The 22,363-nt window shown below is 35.6% G+C and overlaps 1 protein-coding gene across 4 annotated transcripts; it reads right to left on the bottom strand.

The window, feature by feature from the left end:
• Positions 1-276: 276 nt before the first annotated feature.
• Positions 277-21,731, bottom strand: LOC5576383 (JNK-interacting protein 3). Of its 4 annotated transcripts, none has more exons than XM_021844037.1 (12): positions 21,427-21,731; positions 20,142-21,072; positions 19,018-19,035; positions 18,651-18,708; positions 18,281-18,554; positions 17,308-18,217; positions 15,565-15,719; positions 14,701-15,254; positions 14,481-14,641; positions 14,183-14,419; positions 8,529-8,630; positions 277-2,007 (listed from the first exon to the last, which is right to left on the bottom strand). In XM_021844037.1, exons 1-11 carry the CDS (start codon positions 21,499-21,501, stop codon positions 8,536-8,538), a joined length of 3,468 nt encoding a protein of 1,155 aa, XP_021699729.1. In that variant the 5' UTR covers positions 21,502-21,731; the 3' UTR covers positions 277-2,007; positions 8,529-8,535. The 4 variants fall into 4 exon arrangements, with proteins under 4 accessions (XP_021699729.1, XP_021699728.1, XP_021699727.1 ...); XM_021844036.1 differs by lacking the exon at positions 8,529-8,630 and having other exon boundaries at positions 21,427-21,572; positions 21,643-21,731; XM_021844035.1 differs by lacking the exon at positions 8,529-8,630 and having other exon boundaries at positions 21,427-21,730.
• Between the last annotated feature and the right edge of the window lie 632 nt (positions 21,732-22,363).

Raw genomic sequence — 22,363 nt, 5'->3', positions numbered from 1 at the left:
AATTCAATTATTTTCGATGTTTTTTGGATCCTACATGACCGTTTGGGCATTTTTATCTCGTAGAAGAAGTTTTTCTCTACATTTTGACACGTTCTTTGACTTGGTTACGCTGTGCAAATAATTAATTGGGACACAAAACTAAAATCACTTCCTTAGGGGGTCCAAAATACGACCGTTACCCTATCTAGCGGTATTGGGATGGAACACTGACATACTGATCATATCATATAGTTATTAGGCTTTGTATTTTCGGATAATAAACATAACAACACAGAGTTTTGATGGATATGGAATACGCTTTATTTTGATCCTACAGTCAGAATTATCTGACGCCGTTAGAAAACTTCAGTTTTTTCATATTGAATAACACTTTATAGTCGAGTTTCAAAACACTGCGTAATATTTACATACACTATATTGAACCTTCCTATATTACGGTATATGACTAGCATCTACGTTTCATATGTACAAAAGTTATGAAAATTGTTTCATTCAATTTATATGGAGCAGCTACTGTACTTTGAGCTTGAATTCTTGTTCCAAACATACCTCTAAACAGTTGCAGAATTTTCCGTGATGCTCAGATATTATGTTTTCCAAATGAGAATATGAGCTCAAAACAGAAGCAGTTAGTAATTTATTCTAGACTATGATCGAATGCTAAACTAGCCGAATTAATAACTGTACTAACTTTCCACTATTTCTTTCATGATTCCTCACTTTCTCTTTTAATCACATGAACTAAGAAAACGATTATTTGTTGTACCGCAATTCACGATGATAAAAACCTCACCTTGACATAGGCAACTAAATTACATAGATAGATTAGTTGATTATCGCATTAGTTAAATTCGTCCATGTAGCCTTATCAGAAATGACTGCTCTTTAATATCAGAAGCAAATTGTGAGGAGTCAATTAAATTAAATATGTAACTATGAAGCCTCTTTTAACAGTTCAAAAGCAAATAGTACGAATAATTTTATTGCGTTCCTTATGTCATGTTTTAGGTGCTTTTAGCTTGATAAGAAGTTTCCCATAAACCTCGTGGCCCATTAGAAGGGATAGGGGTCTGGCAAGAGGAAGCGATCCACAAAAATTTCTGAAGATTTGTATGTAATCGCGAGGATGAGGGGGTCTATGAATTTCCGGAAAAATGACTAGGGTAGCTGTACCAGTTATGGCGATAGTGGTTCCTTATTGTACCATTGGTGATAACTGAAAAGTTTTTGAATATTTAATAATTTTGTGTATTTTGAGTAGTAAGATGCTAAGTATATCATTACTTCTGATAAAGAACAACGGTAGCAATAACTGGTACAATTTCTCTATGTGGTTCATGGGAAACTACTAATTATGGATCATCGAGAAGTGTTTAACAACAAGTACGAAATATCAATATCAAGCTTGCTCTTATTACAAATAAATGGAATTAAAAAAATCTTCAACTTAAGGAAAATTAACATAAAAACAATCCCTTAAAAAGGATAATTCGCCCCCATGATGCTACACAACAAGATAGCTCAAATTGAAAGTATCAAGAGAGAAATATCAGTTTTACATGCAAAACTTTCCCAAAGCAATCAACTTATAAACCAAGAATGCTTTCTCTGGTTGTTTCTTAGCTGTGACAAAAATGTGTCTCAATTGATTTTCTCCTATAAATCTAGAAGGAATTTTTCAACACGTTTCAATTTCAACTGCCTAGTTGTTAAATGCTGATGGGGATGAATTTTTCAGAACATTATTTGAACTTCTACATAAAACTATAATAAATTAGTACTTAAAACCTCTCAACTACTTCTTTGTCTTCTTTGAATTTATAATCCACCATGTTTTCTGTTTTGGAATAACTTAAAACTTTGATTCAATCACCTGTCGACAGTATCAGTATTGAAAAGCATGTTATGCATTGTTAACTTGCCACACTATAATAAAGCTTTTTTCGTTTTGATTTCCGGTAGACTGCTCGGCTTCTATTTCAACGCTGTTTTCCATTTCACCGTCACCTGCAAATGTCAAACGTTGTGAGAAATCTAGAAAATTATTTCGCATACAACTTAACACTTGATTGGAAATACTGACGCAATGCTCATGAATAGCTTTTTTTCTGGTCCATTTTTACATTTGTAAGTCATATTCAAAAAACAATAAAAATCAAAAACTGCACGCCTGAAATTATCGAACCATTCTTGATGATTTGTCGTTAAACCAAAAACTCTCACTGTTGACGTTTATCCAACACCGAAAAGCTTATTTTACAAACAATTCCATGTTAAGTTGGACACAATCATCGAATACCATTGGAAATTATATATACAAAAGTTACTTTTTGGTAAGACATAAAGGTTAGCAGAGCGTAGAATGCATATCAACTGATTTGTCATGATTAATTGGTTAGTAAGAAATATTAATGTATTATATCAATGTACTCTCATACCTCAATAATAATGTATCGTAAAATAGGATAGATTTGATAGTTCTTACAAAGAAACTCTTATTATTCAGCATAATTGTGGTTGTAAACCAAATCAATCTTATGGTACAAATTTCTCAAATGATAATGAAACATATAATTTCAAATTCACTATTGATCCCAGATTGTAAACATAATAAGTAACGTTTTCGTTTTAGTCAAAAGATTTTTTGTTTCAATTTGTTAAGTGTAGAGGAAATTGTGTTATTATTTTAGTTGTTTTAACTACTAACCAGCCATATTTATAACATATGTTGTTACAAAAACGCACTAACTGAGCAACGAAACATGTTACAACTCTGTTGTAATCCACTTGTCGGGTACCTATATGTGGTCATACTAATAATATTGACTCATGTATTCGTTTTGTTTATCTTATTTGATCATCAAGACAACTTCCCAAGTAACCACTAGCCCGCTAATTCGCCTTTTTGTGCTTATAGGGCTGTTATACGGCTAATATAGGGTATGTTAGCTGCATAATAGCCCTATATCAGCACGGAGGGCGAATTAAAGTGCTATTTGGTTACTTGGGTTGGCCTATCAAAGCTACTCCGTGTTACGGTACTGGAAATATTGATAGATGACGTGAAACCTCTATTTCGCAAAACGTTATCTGCAGGGCAACAAGAAATCAGAAAATTTAAGTTTTAGATTAACTTAATTTTATCTTTTTCATTGAACTTACAAAAAGTTTAACAGAAAACGGGCGAACGAACAGGAAATTATGAAATACCGTCGGACGGGGCTACTTTTTATTCCGAGGGCTACTTTGGACGCTCACGTTTTGAATTTATTTGCAGCATAAATATTAATCTTAGTAATTCCTTAGGAAATTGCCTAGTTTTAATCGTATTCTTCGGTTTGATGAATTTTTTTAATTTCAAATATCTCAAAAAGTAAATGACTTGCATATTCGGTTTTAGGGCCATAATTTTAGTAAGTAGCGACATTTTCAATATTACCAAACGTTGTTTACACAGGTAATCAATGTTACCCCAAATCAGCTAAATCAAAAAGTCGCATAAATCTTTCAAAAAACAAAATACAGTGTATAGCCATTAGCAATTAGTACTAGTAGTTGTTTTAAAAATATAAACCTTGATACATTTGCATTTCAAATGAAGTATCTAAGAAATACCAAAAAAAAACTGTTCAATGTTACTCCTGATTGCAATACTAAAAGAATTTCTGGAGTCAAAACTGATTTCAAAAACAAAATGTGAGACCTAGATTTCATTGCCGGTTGCATCTTTTATAGATTTCTTGAAGCTTTGAATTTTGCAAATCAAAAGCAATTAACTGTTACATTTATGTCGAAATCAACTGTCAAATACACTTCAATACATTTTGGTGTCACTTTGATATTGCATATGCATTGAAATTAACGAATGGCATTCGATTAATCCAATGTGAACATGTTGCAATGAACGAACGATCACTGTACCTGTTGAGGGATCTTTAGAGTCGGAAAGCGACGAAATTAAAACAAGCGTTTTTATATTATATAGGTATTTGATATCCAGACATATTGCAAATCATTATAGAGAACACACAAAGCGATACACCAACACCGTTGTTATCAAACAAAATATGATTTTAGTTTTCCATGCAGCAAATTTCCATCAATGGATTCTGAGACACCATCTCATAAGTTCATTGTACGGCCATGATGTATCAGTAAATTAATGGAAAGTCGCAGAATATCTGTAGGCCAATGGGGATCATTTAGAGGGAGACATTTCTGATGACAATATCAATCACAAAGTATTGAAACTAAATCTAGCCTAGCCAGTGTAAGAGGGCTGTATTGAGAAAAATAAAAAATAAAAATTATACAATATCCATTTTACAAAAACAACAAATGGTTGTGAGACAAACGTGAAATCTTAACTCGAACATTGTCCCAAACATTGTGCAACCTCTCATTGAATTCCAACTATACAAACCAAACATTTTGTTCGGCGAATTTCTGATAAACCAAGCTGGGCTTCTTCTCTCAAACTTTAGAAACTATATGCTAATTTATTCGGCTATCTCAGTCTTAATGTTTTACAACGATATTTATTTAATTCTGCCCTACGTTTCGGCCACGGATTTTGGCCTTTTTCAAGGGTAAACTATTGTGTACGAAATACAGTTAATATATATAGCTTAGTTAATATAGTCTAGTTTGTCTTACATTGTCTATCGTTTTGTCCTGGTTGAAATCGTCGTTTGTTCTGTCAGTTGTTTGTAGTCATTGCTTCTGTAGAATTTTTAAAATGTGAATGTAAATTTTCTGTCAATTTGCACGATTTTAAATCTTACTTTTGTACTATTTGTCTTAAAATTAAATTCATTTGGTTTTGGTCACAGTCTAAACTTGCACTTACTACTAACGGTTGTTTCAAAATGGTGAGTTTCTATTAAAGCTTTATGGTTGTTTGAGCTTATTTGTGCTTTTATACTATGGTGAGTGTGTTTGTGTTTGTACAATTTGTCGATTTTTTCTGCTTTGTTGGTTTTTGAGAGAGTGTAATACACCTGCGTAAGCTGTGTTTAGATTGTCTATATCTGTTCTGTGATTCACTGTGTTGGGGTTATTGGAGATGTGGCACATCTCTAAAATTGGGAGAGCTGATGCTCTTTTGGCTCTGTCAAGTATGGTTGTTTTGGTTAAGTCAAATATATGTTCTTCTTGTATGATATGGTTCATAAGTGCGGTTGTCTCTCGTAGTCTGTTTATCTCTTGTTCTGTTTCACCAGTGTCAATTTCTCGTATTTTTTGATATTTGTTAATATATGTCTTGTTGCAATCGTTACATGGAATGCTATAAATTATTTGAGAGTGTTGTATTTTCGGAATTGGATCCTTTACTGGTTTGAGTAGACTTTTAGTTGTTTTGATCGTACGGTATGCTAACTTTACATGGGGGAAGTCGGTTTTCAAGATATGGGCTATGTTTGTTGATAGTTGTGGGATAAACGGTATGGATCTGTATGTTATCTGAGTCGGTGGAGAATTTGGGAGCACTGTTGAATGGGTGGTGTGTCTTTGTTGGTTTGAGTTGTTGTTTTCGCTGGGTTGTGTCGTCGGATTCTGGAAGGGTTGTATCATGTTGTCCGGTGATGCTAATGGGAGTTGATGTTGTCCGTTCGTCATCGATCTGGTGCTGAGCTGAGGTGATGTTTGATTGGATGGTTCTGCGTCTCTAATTGTTGTGTTTTGTAGGACTATCGGAAGTTTGCGGTTTATCATTCTATTGATGAGGGCTGATGGAAAATTGTTGCGGCGGAGGTGTTGGAAAATTGTTTGTTTTTGACGTTGGATATCCTGGTTTGTTGAGAGTTTCGTTACCCGGTCGATGAAATTTGAAGCAACGTTCATTTTTAGAGCGGTCGGGTGGAAGGAATGATAGTTCATCAGTCGTCCTGACGCAATTGGTTTGCAGTACCAACTGGTGTTAAGTGACTGATCGATATGCCGGGTTATTATTGTGTCGAGAAATGGTAGTTTGTTGTTGTTTTCTGTCTCAAACGTAAACTGCAGATGGGGGTTATAGTTGTTGAAGATGTCCAGTGTTGTTTGTATCTGATCCATTGGTAATGCAAGTAGTAAGTCGTCGACAAACTTTTTAAGGATGGGTATTGGAAATGGAACTTGTTTGATGACGGTACACAGTAAGGTATCCATTACAAGATCGGCAGGTATCGGTGATAGCGGACACACCACCCATTCAACAGTGCTCCCAAATTCTCCACCGACTCAGATAACATACAGATCCATACCGTTTATCCCACAACTATCAACAAACATAGCCCATATCTTGAAAACCGACTTCCCCCATGTAAAGTTAGCATACCGTACGATCAAAACAACTAAAAGTCTACTCAAACCAGTAAAGGATCCAATTCCGAAAATACAACACTCTCAAATAATTTATAGCATTCCATGTAACGATTGCAACAAGACATATATACACACTCAATTTTCGTTTCTCAGTTCGGTAATTTATTTTACGGTTCTCGACTGTAAAATGTAAAGTTTACCGACTTATCAGCTTATTTTGTTGAAGTTTACTGTTATTCAGTACACATTTTCAACTTTTACTGAATACAGTAATTGAAATTGCTGAGTGTATCGTAAATGTTTGAATTTACTGGAACTCATCAGTAAAAAGAAAAAGTCAGTAAAAATAATTACTGAATTATCGGTTCAGGATATGCTTTTACTGAACAGTCCGCTAAACGAAATAAAAACATTATCGAGCGCATGCATAGAAATGTCAAAAACGATTCGGTGACTTTATCGCAAATTTCAACGGATTCCTAGTGTCGCTTCCTGAATGGAAATCGTTTTTGATTATTAATGCTGTGCTTGGTTTACTCATGGTAGGTACATTGTAAGATTATTAAGCTCCCGATTATCATTTATTACAGAAAATGAGAATCGTTTTGCGCTCGAACAAATGATTGGATTTCACTCAAATGATCAAATCGTTGCAAATTAATTTCGTCGCTGGTGAAAAGCAGGAGCGAATCTTTCCGTTACCAATTGTTATGTTTCCTGTAAGTCCTTCTCAAATTCCATCGCGATCCAACACATTCATAGAAATAATCGAGCGAACGAATCTTTTTGAGATTCTGCGATCGTCAGTAATCCTGTTCTGCTACGCAAACCAAATTTTTGGTGCCTTTTTCAACACCCACCATGAGGAGCTGGCATACGTATTTGTTGTTGCAAAGATCCGCCAAGAAAGTGCTTGGATGGAATTTATGGTTGATGAAATGCACAATTCAATAAATCTAAGAGGCAAAACGATTATTAGGCATACTGGGTTTCATTTAATAAGCCGAGAAACTCAGCAAATTATTGTAAACAAACCAATTTCACCGAAAAAGACAGCATTGTATGTGCAGCAAAAACTACTGACAAAATCAGCATTGTTTGACAGCGCATGAATCTATAGCTTTACGGAGTTTTCGGTAGCAATAATTTTTACTGAGTTAACTCTGCTGTTCAAAAACCCAGTAAAATTTTACCGACTTCGGTAATAAAATCTAAGTGTGTAGGCATGACCAAAAACCAACTGAAGACTAGGCTTAGTGGACATCAAACCCATATTAACAAATATCAAAAAATACGAGAAATTGACACTTGTGAAACAGAACAAGAGATAAACAGACTACGAGAGACAACCGCACTTATGAACCATATCATACAAGAAGAACATATATTTGACTTAACCAAAACAACCATACTTGACAGAGCCAAAAGAGCATCAGCTCTCCCAATTTTAGAGATGTGCCACATCTCCAATAACCCCAACACAGTGAATCACAGAACAGATATAGACAATCTAAACACAGCTTACGCAGGTGTATTACACTCTCTCAAAAACCAACAAAGCAGAAAAAATCGACAAATTGTACAAACACAAACACACTCACCATAGTATAAAAGCACAAATAAGCTCAAACAACCATAAAGCTTTAATAGAAACTCACCATTTTGAAACAACCGTTAGTAGTAAGTGCAAGTTTAGACTGTGACCAAAACCAAATGAATTTAATTTTAAGACAAATAGTACAAAAGTAAGATTTAAAATCGTGCAAATTGACAGAAAATTTACATTCACATTTTAAAAATTCTACAGAAGCAATGACTACAAACAACTGACAGAACAAACGACGATTTCAACCAGGACAAAACGATAGACAATGTAAGACAAACTAGACTATATTAACTAAGCTATATATATTAACTGTATTTCGTACACAATAGTTTACCCTTGAAAAAGGCCAAAATCCGTGGCCGAAACGTCGGGCAGAATTAAATAAATATCGTTGTAAAACATTAAGACTGAGATAGCCGAATAAATTAGCATCATCAAGTACCAGTCGACCCTTCCAACTACTTTAGAAACTATATTTTGTGTTATCACCAAAACCACAAAAAACAAACTTTATTTCAAAAGTTTCATTAGAATTAATGACATATTTACATATGGTAAGCGATAATGGCAGAAACATAGTTGAAAAGAAGATTAAAAACAAACGGATGAAACATACCTTTACGTCAACTCTGATTTACTGACAAATCATCAATGGAAGCGTTTACTCGCCAAACTAATATGTGAGAAGCAATGTCGCATGCATCGTCCACACTTTCTTCTAAAATAAAAATAAAATTAAAACTTGAAATCATCTCATGCTCTTCGATGCGGAATCCGTTAACCCACTAATTGAATTAAATATAAGTATACTCTCAGAATAACGAAACGCGAATGAATATCGTGCCTAGAAGATCAACTTTTTTGCACGATGTACAGTAGTGTGGGACAAAATTTAGATTCTCGCTCCAGTCCACTTTTTGGATTGCATTTAGGTCCCATAACAACTGTGCAAAATTTCAGGTCGATCGGTGTAACTATATTTTAGCGCCAGCCTTTCAAAGTTTGTATGGGATTTACTATGGGAAAACTTACTTTTGCAAAGAAAAATCGCCAGAGGTCGCCCATTGACCTCTATAAAAATTCTGAATACAGACCTCGATAGGTATTTTTACGATAAAGAATATTGCCAAAGACCGCGAAACGATCCGACACTTGTGAAAAAAGTTATTCAATGACAACCTATTGGCAATGTGACGTTGATTAACACGTAAAGGAATAACAATAATAACAAAATCGGGCAAAATTTCCGAATAGTCTATGTTTAATAATTTTTTTCACAAGCATCCGATTGCTTTGCGGTCTTCGCCAATGTTGTTTATCGTAGAAATACCTATCAAGATCTATGTTTAGAATTTTTATAGAGGTTAATGGGCGGCCTCTGGCGATTTTTCTTTGCAAAAGTAAGTTTTTCCATAGTAAATCCCATGCAAACTTTGAAAGGCTGGCGCTAAAATATAGTTTCTCCGATCGAGCTGAAATTTTGCACATTTGTTATAGGACCTAAATGCAATCCAAAAAGTGGACTGGAGCGAGAATCTAAATTTTTCATATAACCGTGTCCCAGGCTAATGTACAGAACAGTATCGGCACATAACATAAGTGGAACTCGAACTCAAGAAGTGATAACGATAACCACTGAAATATTTGCATGCTGGTATGAGGACTTCGAAATGACAAAAGAGATATACCACCAATACATCAAAGTCTATGAACGAAGTGTATATAAACTCTGCAATACATCAATCGACATTGTATTGAAATGAATCAAAGATAACATGTATCCAGATCGGCTACGAAGCGAATGGAAATAATTATTTTTGGTACAGCTTTAGAATTAGATTTCGGCCTCTCATATCCGAGATAATTGAGTCAATGTATGAGCTATCTATGTTGTTTCTAGCATAAAGCATTTGCAGATGAATGAACGGAAGGATTTTGAAAAACAAGAGGTTAGTTAACAGGAATTATTTGGACAGGAAATAATATTTTCGACAAGATCGCATTATGAAACATGAATATTGGAGATTATGACAGAAAACATTGACATTTTATGAAAAATAAATGTGTTTTATCTTCAAACATTGCTTTTCAGCGTTCTCCGATCTTAATGTCTGCAATCTTTGTAGTAACTGGTCTATTGCTCGAATCATATGGTTTTTGTTTACCATTGGCAATGATAGTTTGACGTCTTCTATACTAGATATACCACTCAGCTGCTGGAAAGTGGGTACAACTTTTCAACTTGCTGTGGCTTCTGAATTCCACATATGTTATGTGGTATCGGGTATATAAAATGCACTAGAGCCATTTTCTCATACAAAATGGTCAACTTTGGAGAGCTACATCTCCGCTGTTTCTCAACCAATAGCATTCATTGCCAAACGAAAATTCTCGCGCTTCGACTCAAATGGACGATACATCCCCATGAATCCAACCTGAATCACATCAATACGTAGTAAATTAGACTTACAACACTGCATGTGGTACGCGTTTCAAAATCATATTAATTTAGGTTAGTTAAGCGCAATATAAAAGCGAGTAAAACAACTTGTATTCAAGATGCAAATCACGCAATTTCTGCGTAACATTGAACTTAACTTTATGCCAATCAGTTTTCATTCAAATAGGGCATTATTTCACAAGAGTGACGCATCTTGCTGATTCTATGAATAATTAGTTTTTTTTTAATGTGAAGTGTAGTGTGAGATCTCTGGATTTCGTTGCATGCTCCTGTGGAGTGGGCGACGGAATCAAAATTAATCGGTTCAATTCGTGTTAGACGAGAGTGAAAAGATATTCGAGTTCAGTCAAGGGTAGATTCCCAATTGGTGAGCTAGATTCATGCTTATGATAACATGTTTTATGCTACGTTAATGCTATTTTCAACTATGAATAGGTCGTCACTACAAGTGACGACACAAATCTTCATTCCTGTTGCATATAATTTAAATAAATACACATCTTTCTTTTTCGTCATTACTAAAAATAAGCTTTGAATAGTTCGACATTATGTATGTCGACGTACTTTTATCTTCTACCAATATCGTTCCACCAAGGAACAAAACTGCAAAACTAGTTGTATGCAAAACTAGTTGTATTTTTCCTCCTTATCCATGGATCGCATCACCGACCAAAGGTGACAACCAGGTATTTTTCCTCCCTCACTAAATATTACCCTTCCCGTAGTGATTGTGGAGATGCAGAAGTATTCTTGGTCTCAGAAGCAACAATCACTCGCTAACATTCCTTCCTCATTCCAACTGACTGTAAGGACTTGACCTGCGCTGTTATTGATCAATCATTGGAGTATAAAGTGAGTTCTAAATTACTCAAATTTAAGGTAAAATAAGGGCTGTTCATAAATCACATGGTCATTTTTATTTTATTATCAGACATCCTTTCCTCCCTCGCGATCTTTTGTCCATACAAAAAATTTAAATTTGTATGGACGGTGGTCGTTGACCAGACGGTTACATAAAGGTTTATTAATTATGACCAAAAAGTGAAAAACTGCCATTTTTTTCGGAACTTTCGTACCAATACATTACGTAAAATTAAAATGCCGTCATGACATGTTCACAAAAGTGTGTGAAGAACATTTCGTCCGAAGGTTGCATTTATAAATTCCCAAAAATTTATGAGAAATAGCCGTATTGAGGAAAAACTAAGTCAAAAAATTATAAAGGGCATAAAATTTCGAACTTATTTTTCAAGACACAATCCTATTTTGCTATTATTCAGGATCGGGAGACAGAATTATGTTTAGATTTTGCATGGGAGTGTATTACTGAGGAATAACTTAATTTGAGCAAATACCGCGATTCAAACATGTAGAAAGTTATGGAAAAGCATCCCGTATAGGGGAAGGGATGGTAAAATAAACATGGGTGGTAAAATGAACTCCGTGCCTTTTACCGAGAAAAAACAAATTTCGATGATTTTTTATCCCGCACGGATGATTAAGAGCATAAATCGGAGTGTTCGAGTTGATACGTAGCTCAATTGAAGTGAAAATATCAACAAGGTGATTATCATTATGATTTGAAGTCAGAATTTTTGAATTTATTACAATCATTAATGGATATATTTTTGGTGAGGCAATGAAAACTTTCAGAAATATTTGTTTTGCTCACGTTTTTTGCATGATGTTCATTTTACCACCAACAGTTGTTCATTTTACCCACTTAGTGCAGATAAAATGAACATTTGCATCGTTTTTTGCTATCGATAAAAATATGTGAAAATTCAGCTATTTTAGTCTGAGTTCGTGTCGCTGCTATAGATAACATCCCTATTTTTGAAGTTGTGCGATAGAACTATACAAATTCCTTGTTTTTAAATCAGAAACAAGATGATTTCCTTAAGGTGTTCATTTTACCACCCCTTCCCCTACCAAATAAGTTGAAATGAATTAATTTTGCATTGAGCAATATTTTTTGACAAAATACGATATTGCTTGGGATTTTATATGGAAAATTCGACCTTTTTAATTGAAACGATACTTCTCAACATTGGCACAACATTGTTTTTGACTGTTAAAATGTCTGATAAACACGATGGAATAAAAAGTTTTGAAATAACAAAATATTCATTCGACGAAAAATCAATTTAAAGTTTTAATATTGAAAATAAGTATACTTGGCAACACTGTATCCAACAAAAATATGTTTTTAGACTGCATAAAAGATTTTTCCTCAAAAGTGCCGAAGGTTATTTTTCTCTGAATTATTCGTATTTCGTAGGTGTTTTCCCAAAAACATTTCAAAAGACATTGATTCAGAATTTTGGTCGATCCAATGCTGAGGAAATTAGCCATGTTTTTTTTTTAGTTTTTTGAAAAATGTCTCAACTGTAAGTAAAAATTTAGAACACAAAGTTCAAAAAAAAAGTTTTTGTAAAAATACCTACGAAGTAAGAATAACAAATGCGCCATAGAGAGTTTTAATTGAAAGTGTAATTACAGAGGTATGGACGAAACACTTTTGTATGTTTTTTAAGGGTTAAACCCAAACTTTTGCACGGGAGTGTATGTATGAAGTTTGCCCACATGTATAGCACCCATCTTTAAATTGTATGCAAGCTTACTTGCTACCTTGCTTGAAAAGCATTACAGACAAAGTGGAAGACAAATAGACAGATTGACAGGACGGAAGACCACTTGTACATAGTATACACTCCCGTGCATAAGTTTGGATTCACCCCCTAAAAAGCATACAAAAGTGTTCAGTCCATATCTCTAGGATTACACGTCCAATTGAAACTCTCTAAGCCGCATTCGAAAGGCAAAGAGTTATTCTTACTTCGTATGTATTTTTCCAAAAACAGTTTTTGAATTTTGTATACAAAATTTTTCCTTAAAATTGTGAAATTTTTAAAAAACACACTGAAAAAACATTTGTAGTTTCCTCAGCATGGGGTTGACCGAAATTTTAAAACATGGTGTCATTAGAATCGTAATATTTTATTCTTTTAAGAGCACTCACGAAATTTTTGCGGAAAAATCTGAAAACTATTCAAATTCAATGAAACAGTCATTCAAGTCATCGTGCAAAAGTTTGGGTTCACCTGAGCTTACTCAAAACACGAAAAATCTGTGAAATCTTAAACAAATCATGTACGCGCCATTATTTGCGTTTGAAAAAGATATGAACTATTAAAATCGGGTGGAAAATGGCAGAGATATTGGCATTATACTGAGGGGTGAACCCAAACTTTTGCACGATGACTTGAATGACTGTTTCATTGATTTTGAATAGCTTTCAGATTTTTCCGCAAAAAATTCGTGAGTGCCATTCAAAGAATAAAAGATTACGATTCTAATGACACTATGATTTAAAATTTTGGTCGATCCAAAGCTGGGGAAATTATCTATGTTTTTTTCAGTGTATTTTTTTTTATTGTCGCAACTTTAAGTAAAAGCTTAGTATACAAAATTCAAAAAAAAAATTTGGAAGGTACATACGAAGTAAGAATAACTCTTTGCCTTTCGAATGCGGCTTGGAGAGTTTTAATTGGACGCGTAATCACAGAGATACATATAAACAGAACACTTTTGTATGTTTTTTTTTTGGGGGTGAACCCAAACTTATGCACGGGATAGTATGTATAGTAAACGGTTAATGGCTTGAAATTCCAGACAATTCATATAACGCTGGACTATTACAGTATACACATTCTTGTTGAGTTGATGTTAAAATGTATTGCCTGATGTCAACACTACCTATAACTAGAATTGCATTATGATTAGGCAAATTTGTGTAGAGATCTCACCTAGCCGGAAATCTATATACCCTTCTCCTCCTGACAAAACCAGCATATCCTTCTTGCAAGGGAATTGGTTTTGAGTTTCAGGATTCATCGGTACTGCTACGAAGAACTTTACAGCATCTCTGTGGCCATGGAACGACAGCTGAGCATTAGCCATGCAGCACCGGGGCAACATATTGCTCGATATAGCACCACTTGAATCGCTTAACGGCACAGATATCACCACGCCATTCCCTGTCCCTGTAGGTGAATTAGGTTCGATTAGTAGAACACAACTTTTGAAGCTAATTGACTATCTTACCAATCCACAGCCTGTTACAAGACACCAAAAGAGCTGTTATCCGCACAAACGAAAATCCAAGCTTCCCAGTTCCCAACATTTTGGAAACATAAGGTTCAATATCAATGTCTTGTATGTGTCCATATGTTTCGGACGAAAATAAGCGTAATGTGGAATCCAACCTTAAGTAGAGAACGAACGATAGTGATAAAGATACTTCATTCATTATTGAGCGACAAACCTTATGGAAATCCATACACCCAAACCAGTGGCAGCCATTTGACGTATTTGACTTTCTTTCCTAGGATGTGCTTCGAATGAATGTAGCACGGTTAATGTTATAGGATCTATAACGTGAATCCTATTGCGATGCGCTGCCCATACTTTATCTCCGACAATTGTCAAGCATCGAATAGAATGCTTCGGGGATCCCAATGTAAGTATGTGATAATTATTCGTGTCCCATTCTCCGCTGATTTGTCTTCTGAATACAACAAGTGATCCGTTTGCCAGTGCGACGACAACTCGTGATTCTACGTGCACTATTGACAGAATAGAATCGGGCAGTTTGATTCGATGTAAGCATACGTTCCATTTAGCAATCGAGCTGTGCACATAGAGCATTCCGTTCTGGGCACCCATCCACATAGTTGGACCGACGGATGACACCGGGGGCTCATCGTTCGATAATTTATCATCAGGGTTCGCTTCGCAAGCCGTGATGTTGTCATTGTTATCAGTATTCACTATACTGATTATTTCTGCTTTTTCTTGTTCACTTTCAACAGGAGAATCCTACAAAAGAAAAGAGTTTTAATAATTATTTGCATTTACCACTGTTGTATTTATGAACAATACAATTAAAATTAAACTATTCTTCAACTTTTGAAATGATTATATTCCGGCAAATATCTAGGACATCATTTTTCAAAATATGTTGGATGCAACATTTATTTGAAACTTGACAAAAGTTCATAGTTGAAGAGTACTTTTAATGAACAACTGTAAATGTTGTCCACAATGTTAAATTATTATACATTAGCTGTAAGATTTAACTAACTATTTGAAAATATTACTATGAACTAGTGAATAATTGCATACTAACTTTCTTATTATGGTTTTGATCGCAATTTGCTGATGGTATTTGTCCAGTTTCAGTTGTGTTATCACCCTTTGTTTGATTCGCCGATGGGTCTTGTCTCACGAAGGTAACTTTTCCAATATCATCTGGTGAACTCCCTGGATTTTCCAACATTTCTCCTATAATGAAATAACATAAAGCAGTAGTATATTCAATTCCACTGAAGGTATAGAAAATATATTCTGTTAATTTAACCAGAGTTGTTGTATTTATGACTAGAAACATTGTAGATATGACAAGTTTGGCATTATACTTTTGACCACACTGTGTTGTACGGTGGGTGTCACAGATTGAAGTACAATGCTTTGTAGTCAAGGTTACTGTGGACATAGTCAAATTTATTGCACTGTTCAGTGATTTTTACCAGATTATAGTAAACTTAACAGATTTTTGTAGTCCGTTGAAAATCGTTGGTGCAGTTCTTAATTCTACTATGGATTCGGTACATTATACAACAAAAGTTGTTTGCGTGTATGTTATCATCATTTAAGGCGAAGTAGGTCGTCATTGGAATTTGTACGCGTCGTTGATGATTGTTGCTAATCCATCTCATGATTTCGAATCAAAGAAAATCAGTTGGTTTTGCACTGACACAGCTGAAAAAGTATCAGCATACTTTATGCATGTTAGCGCGTACAGTGATACTTTTTCAAGTCAATTTAAACTATCAAGACTGAGTTTTATCCCTTTGAAATGCAAGCTGAAAAGTCATCATTGTTGCCAAAACGAATGACGGACTACTTAGCCTTAATTGATAAAAGAACTGGATAATGCTGTATCGTGTTGGCACCGAGAAGGCAGCACGTCAAGCACGACGACCTGACAACGAATAGGTGGTATAGCGGAGACAGCGAATAAAGAACAACGATTGTTAAGGTGATTATAGAACGAAGCCAAACTTTAAAATTTCTAGTGCACGAGACTGGACAATCAGACAACACTTCGCGTTTAAAATCAATCAAATTGCTTGCTTGCTGGTGGTGGTAACCAATGGCAAAAATTTTCAACGCGGAGCGCTGTTTGGTTCTCAAGTCTTGTGCTCTTGTAAATTTGAGGTGTGGCTTCGTTATATAGTAACCTTAAGTCGGATTTTGGAACATAAGAACTGTGAATGAACCCACGCGTGTTGGGGCCTGGCTCGTGAGCTGCAGAATTCAGAGAAATCCGAAGAAATTCCGAGCAATGGATCTAATGGATCATTAAAATAATCAAAACGGCCGCTATGAAAAGCATAAATAGCGCCACCGTAGTCTTTTGTGTTTGACAGAACAGGCAATTCTGTTAAAACCCATATACGGTGGAGCCTTTGTTTTGATACGGTGAGTGCTGATAAAGTTGTATTCAATGATCTATTACCAACACTTCATTCAAGTACTATAGCGGCAACGACAGAGCAGAACATCAAGTTGGCCTTATAATGATTAGGAAGCTAATGAAGACAATTATTCGCTCAAAACCGGTAAGCGATCGAATCTGTGTGTGAGGGCAAGTTTTTGAACTACAGCCTGATCATCTATGCACCAACGAATGATAAGCTCGGTTACACTAAATGGATTGTATGAGTACCTTGATAAGGCCTACGAAGAGTGTTCAAAACAATATGACACGGAAGACATCGGCGACGCAAATGAGCAGATTGAAAATTTGATGCAGAAAACAAAGCCCCAATTACGGACCTTGAATTATCATTTGGTTTGCACAACATACCTGCTTTGGTGACTTCACTGTTTTCCAATAGAGCATAATCTTTTTCCTCCGCACCTTGAACGGTGCATATGCAAAGTAAATGGTTTTGACAGACCGGAAACGAGTCTAACACTTCCGCTGGATTTTTGGCATCGATGACGGTAACTGTGCTCGCTGAATGAGTACTGGTGCAAATCCAGACAAATGAACTCAATTCGGTTTCGCTGTTCAAAGCGTTGTTGATAGACACCAATTGTTTTTCAAGATATTCTAGCTCATTTATTTCGGCTGTTTCACCTTCGGTAATTTCAGTGATTTTCGTCTCGGATTTCTTTGAATAGAATATACTGGCTCCTACCATGCAGCCACCATCTCTAGTATATCCACCGTGAAGATTCACACCGCTGGCACACCAGACTTTCATATGCGGACTGGCTTCAGCCAATGGCCTACAGTATACAGGAACCGGAACCGGGACACCACTGTTCACTTTAGAGGAACTGCCCCCAGTCATGGGTTTTGTTGAAGGCAAACTCCAACCGTATGCTTGCAATCGTCCGTCTTCTTTTTGCACGTGGGCCCTCACTTGTCTGTATTGATCACGTCGTCTTTGGTTGGCCCGTTCCGAGCTAGCTAGTTCCGGTTCTTTAGTGAGAACCAACACATTCGAAGATTTTATAGAGCTAAAATGAGCAGGACTTGTGAACAGTCTTGCTTCAGGAATTCCTTGCATGCTAGGACTCTGGTTTGTACTATATCGAAGTAATCGCCCGGAAGATTCAGGCGGTGGTCTATCGCCTGAACTAAAAAGGTTACTAAAAAACTTCCAAATGCTCTGTTTTGATTTTTTATCCAAATTCTCAACTCTGGATGCACGCATCATCTCCGTCCAACGTACAGCGTCTTGCAACTCCATGAATCGTTCTTTATACTACAAATAGAAACAAATGTTTAATCAATGTTTTCGGATAAGTATCTTCCTGAAATATCAAACCTGATTACGCTCCATAAGCACACGAGCCATCTCAACCCTGGTAAATCGTTTTCTCTGGGCCATTGGAATGTCACCTTCTTCCTCTTGATCCACAGTGGTTTGCTTCACCTGTGCTTTGGTTTTCTTCAGCTCCTCCTCCAGTTCAGTAACTTTTGACTTTAGCTTGTTTCTCGCCAAAATCACTGCATTCAATTCTTCACGTAGAATTTCAATTTCTCCGGTCAGTTCATCGACCTTGACTATGAGGTCATCTTTTACAATGTTCAATGCGTTTCTGAAAAAGAATAAAGTTAGATTAGTAACATTCGATAAGTACATTCTTCAGAGCATCAATTTACAAGTTTCGGAATTTACAATTGATATTACTCACTTGGTAGCTAGCAGCTCATTATTTTCCATAATTAGATTCTCTACCTCTTTTCCCATTCCTAAAATTAAAAATAATAAAAGTGAAACGTATGAAAATATGATTAGTTAAAAGAAAATGTACGTTATTGATCTTAATTGAATTATATTAAGGATATGAGGATTTGGTATCATTGATTAATTTTGTCACACAAATAATGTTACGTTTCACATCTTAGTTTATATAAGTATTATGGTGAATAAATTTATCGTTCTAAGCATGACTTGGCACATAGATGTACGTCCTGATAATAATAAATATACAATTTTGAAGAAACTTATGTATTTTCAGACAGTGAGCCAGATTAAAATAAATAGAGTATCATACTTACCAAAGAAGTTGTCGTTTACTGAAAATCGAAAAACGTATTAGTTTCGTTAGTATTTTCAAGCACGATGGATTAATTTTGAAAATATTGTTTGATTTCAAGGTCGGTGAAGTAAATGATAAAGCATATTCCGGAAAACAAATGGACATTACGCTTGACGTGGTTATCTTTTTTCACACTACAATATGTAGGTACGCATATTTTTTCCAACTTGAGATCAAAAGCGATTTGCTGCAGTAAAGATAGAACACATATGTAACATTAAGGTGGCTCAAACCATCGCTTTTGCTGCACATCGCCTTTGAATCTGATCAAGTATTAAATTGTTCTTTAACTATGTATTGGAATAACTATAGGAAAACCAAGCAATTTCTTCAGTATGCAACAGTATCAGTATTTAGTCGGCTCTTTTTTTTTTGTTAGTATGCTTTCGAGAGGTTGTGTTGCACTAATACCGCACTAGTTTATCAGCTCTAATTCTTTAGAAGAGCGTTTTCAAATCGGACGTCTATGATCAACTGCATATATCCAATGATGCCTGCAGATTAGCTCAAGTGTTATAGCCAAAGATAAGCAATTTGGAAGAAAATCAATAGCTCCGATTTAAAAACTGACTTCAGAAGAGCTGTTAGTGACCTATTAAATGAATTACTTGGTTGTACAATTAACCATAGTGATTCCTGTAGAAATTTAGATTATAAATTAAAAATGATGCTTTGAATGAAATAGGATCACTGTGATTGAGAAAATAACAGATTTATGAGTCAGGCCATGCATACAAATAAAAGTTTAATAAAGTAGTCTTAGAAGAGATCTTGGAAAGGAAAGAACTGAAACCAAGTCGAATTATTTAAATATAAAGAAGTTCTGTCCGTGGAAGTCTCTGGCTGGTTAAATGTAATGGACTTGAATCATAAAAGGTAGTTTTTGATTCTTAAAGCAACATCTAAATTGATAATAGATAGACTGCCCCTATTTGCATAATTGCCCCTTGTTCTATGGGATTTCCTATACACATGGAACAGTTTGTTAATAGGGCAGAAGAGTAATGTCCATATTTTTTTCCAAGTAAGTCAGTAGCAATATTAAATGATGAAAACTAATTAAAGAATTGCAGGTTCGCTCACCTGAAGAGGCATAGTCTCCTGGATGTACCCAGCCTCCTGTTATCTCTGCTTCTTCACTCTCCACTGTGTCATCCTGGAACGACAGTTCTTGGTAGAGAGTATTCCCAGATCTTTGTTCTTTCTTGGTAGTGGTTTTACCACCAATTGAATTAGTCATTACAGGTTTGGAAGCCTCGCTCTCCGGGGATGTTGCTTGATTAGTCTGCTGCATTTTTTCCGTTTCCGAAGATTTTTCAGCGGTGACAATCTGATCAAGCTCATTATGCAACGAAGGAGGTCCTGAACCATTGCTGCTCTCCCCGCTGCACACGACATCTGAGTCAAGCATTGTGGAATTTTCTAGCGATGTGAATCCATATGATACTGGACCAGACGATCGAGCTATCGGAATCAATCTCGATGTATGAAGATTTAATCGTTCAGATGCACCGCTGACTTGAGAGTGGTTGGAATTGCCCATCATGATTTTAGCACGTTCCATATAGTCAACATGTGTTTTGAACAACTCGGTATAACGTTCGTGGAGTTTGTTATACTCTTTCTTGAGTTCACCTTCTCTTTCTTCCAACCGACTAGAATGGTCCATACTATTTTTATGTTTCAGCTCCAGCATACGCACAATACTTTCCAAAGATTCCAAGCGACTTGCCAGTTCTTTATTCTCTTGCTCAGCCAAATCTTCGGTCTCCAAAAGCTTCTGCTCAGCTTGTTTTCGAGCATTTTTCTCACGTTCATATTGTGTGACCAACTGCTCATTATCTTCTCGTAGCAATTCAAGCTCAACATCTTGCTCTTGATTATTTTGGTAAGCAGCATCCAAACACTCCAGGACATTGACAAGTAATGGCATGAGGGATTTAACGACGTCCTCATCATAACGCGATATCATGCGCTCAAACTCCTGGTAAATCGAGCCGGCCAGTGATTGTACCTAAAATAATAAAACAAATGTTGAAACATTTTAAAATCATACGAAACATTGATTTTAGGAACATAATATAATTTGTTGCACGGAAATTGTTGCGCAACTAAACAGTGTTGCAGTCCTACAACAGATGACTCGACACACGATCAAAACAATTCTTTGTAATAAAATTTTTGACAGCAGGTTGTCAAAATTTCCAATTGGGATTTCAAATAAGAAAGAAAAATGAATCACACCAAAATATGTTTTTCACCTTATTCTCCCATCAATTATGATCATGGACGAACAGATGCTAATCCCATAGCAGGAAATGCATCGAAAACAGCAAATATCCTTGACAAATCTATTCTATATACTCACTTTTTCAGACATCACCATTGCAGCGTCATCGTGCGTTCCATAAACAATTTCCGAATCACCTCCTTCTGCATCCATTTTGAATGACTAGAATTGCAGATACACGCACTCAGGGACAATTTATACACTTTACTTGATCGAATACGGGTCTAAAATTGCCGAAAATTACACTCAATGCATGATTTTTACATAATTCTATTAACAGGATAAACTTCAAACCAGCTAGTAGTTGGAATCTCTCGACAATATTATTATTTCGATTTTCTTATTGCCCAGCACCCGAAATAGACACTGCTACGAACGCTGATTGAAAGAAGGGGAAGTATGAGTAAAATCGATTTGCTCAATATGTAGGTTTCTACACGGAAAATATAACGATTGCTATTGAAAAATAAAACAGTACATTTACTATTTTTGAAGTTTAAGCTACTTTTTTAACTTGAATCACTTAACAAATTTTTAAAACGTACACGAAGAAAAAAATACCTAAAATTTGTACTAACTACAATCAGGTAAATATATCACAGTGCCCCTACCGACCGTTTTTATGAAAAAAAAAAAAATGTCCATTAAAACTGAGTAGAGGGCTCCATTCCTGAGGTCATCCTGCACCTCTGGGTCACCCAAGTAGCACACGAAACATCTTCCAAAGAAATGCTTTTCAAAAATGGTTTCAATCGCGTATCAATAAGAGCATCTGTAACTTATCTGGTTCTAGTTCGGTTCCATATCAATATCAACGCTCATAAAGTTTCATTGCCGTTCCAATGAACATGCATTTTACTCCTTGTTTGACGTTCAACATATTTGAAATGACAAGATTTGCTGCAAATGTCCCTTACAAATAGCAATAAAGTCAAATTTATCAAGATGTTTTCCGCAACATTTCAAAGGAACTCTTGAAACTTCTCCCAAAATGCTGGTTTTAATGTTATGTTTC

This window comes from Aedes aegypti, chromosome 2 (genome assembly GCF_002204515.2).
Source record: "Aedes aegypti strain LVP_AGWG chromosome 2, AaegL5.0 Primary Assembly, whole genome shotgun sequence".
NCBI classification, from domain to species: Eukaryota; Metazoa; Arthropoda; class Insecta; order Diptera; family Culicidae; genus Aedes; species Aedes aegypti.
This window is presented reverse-complemented; position numbering and strand designations above follow the sequence as displayed.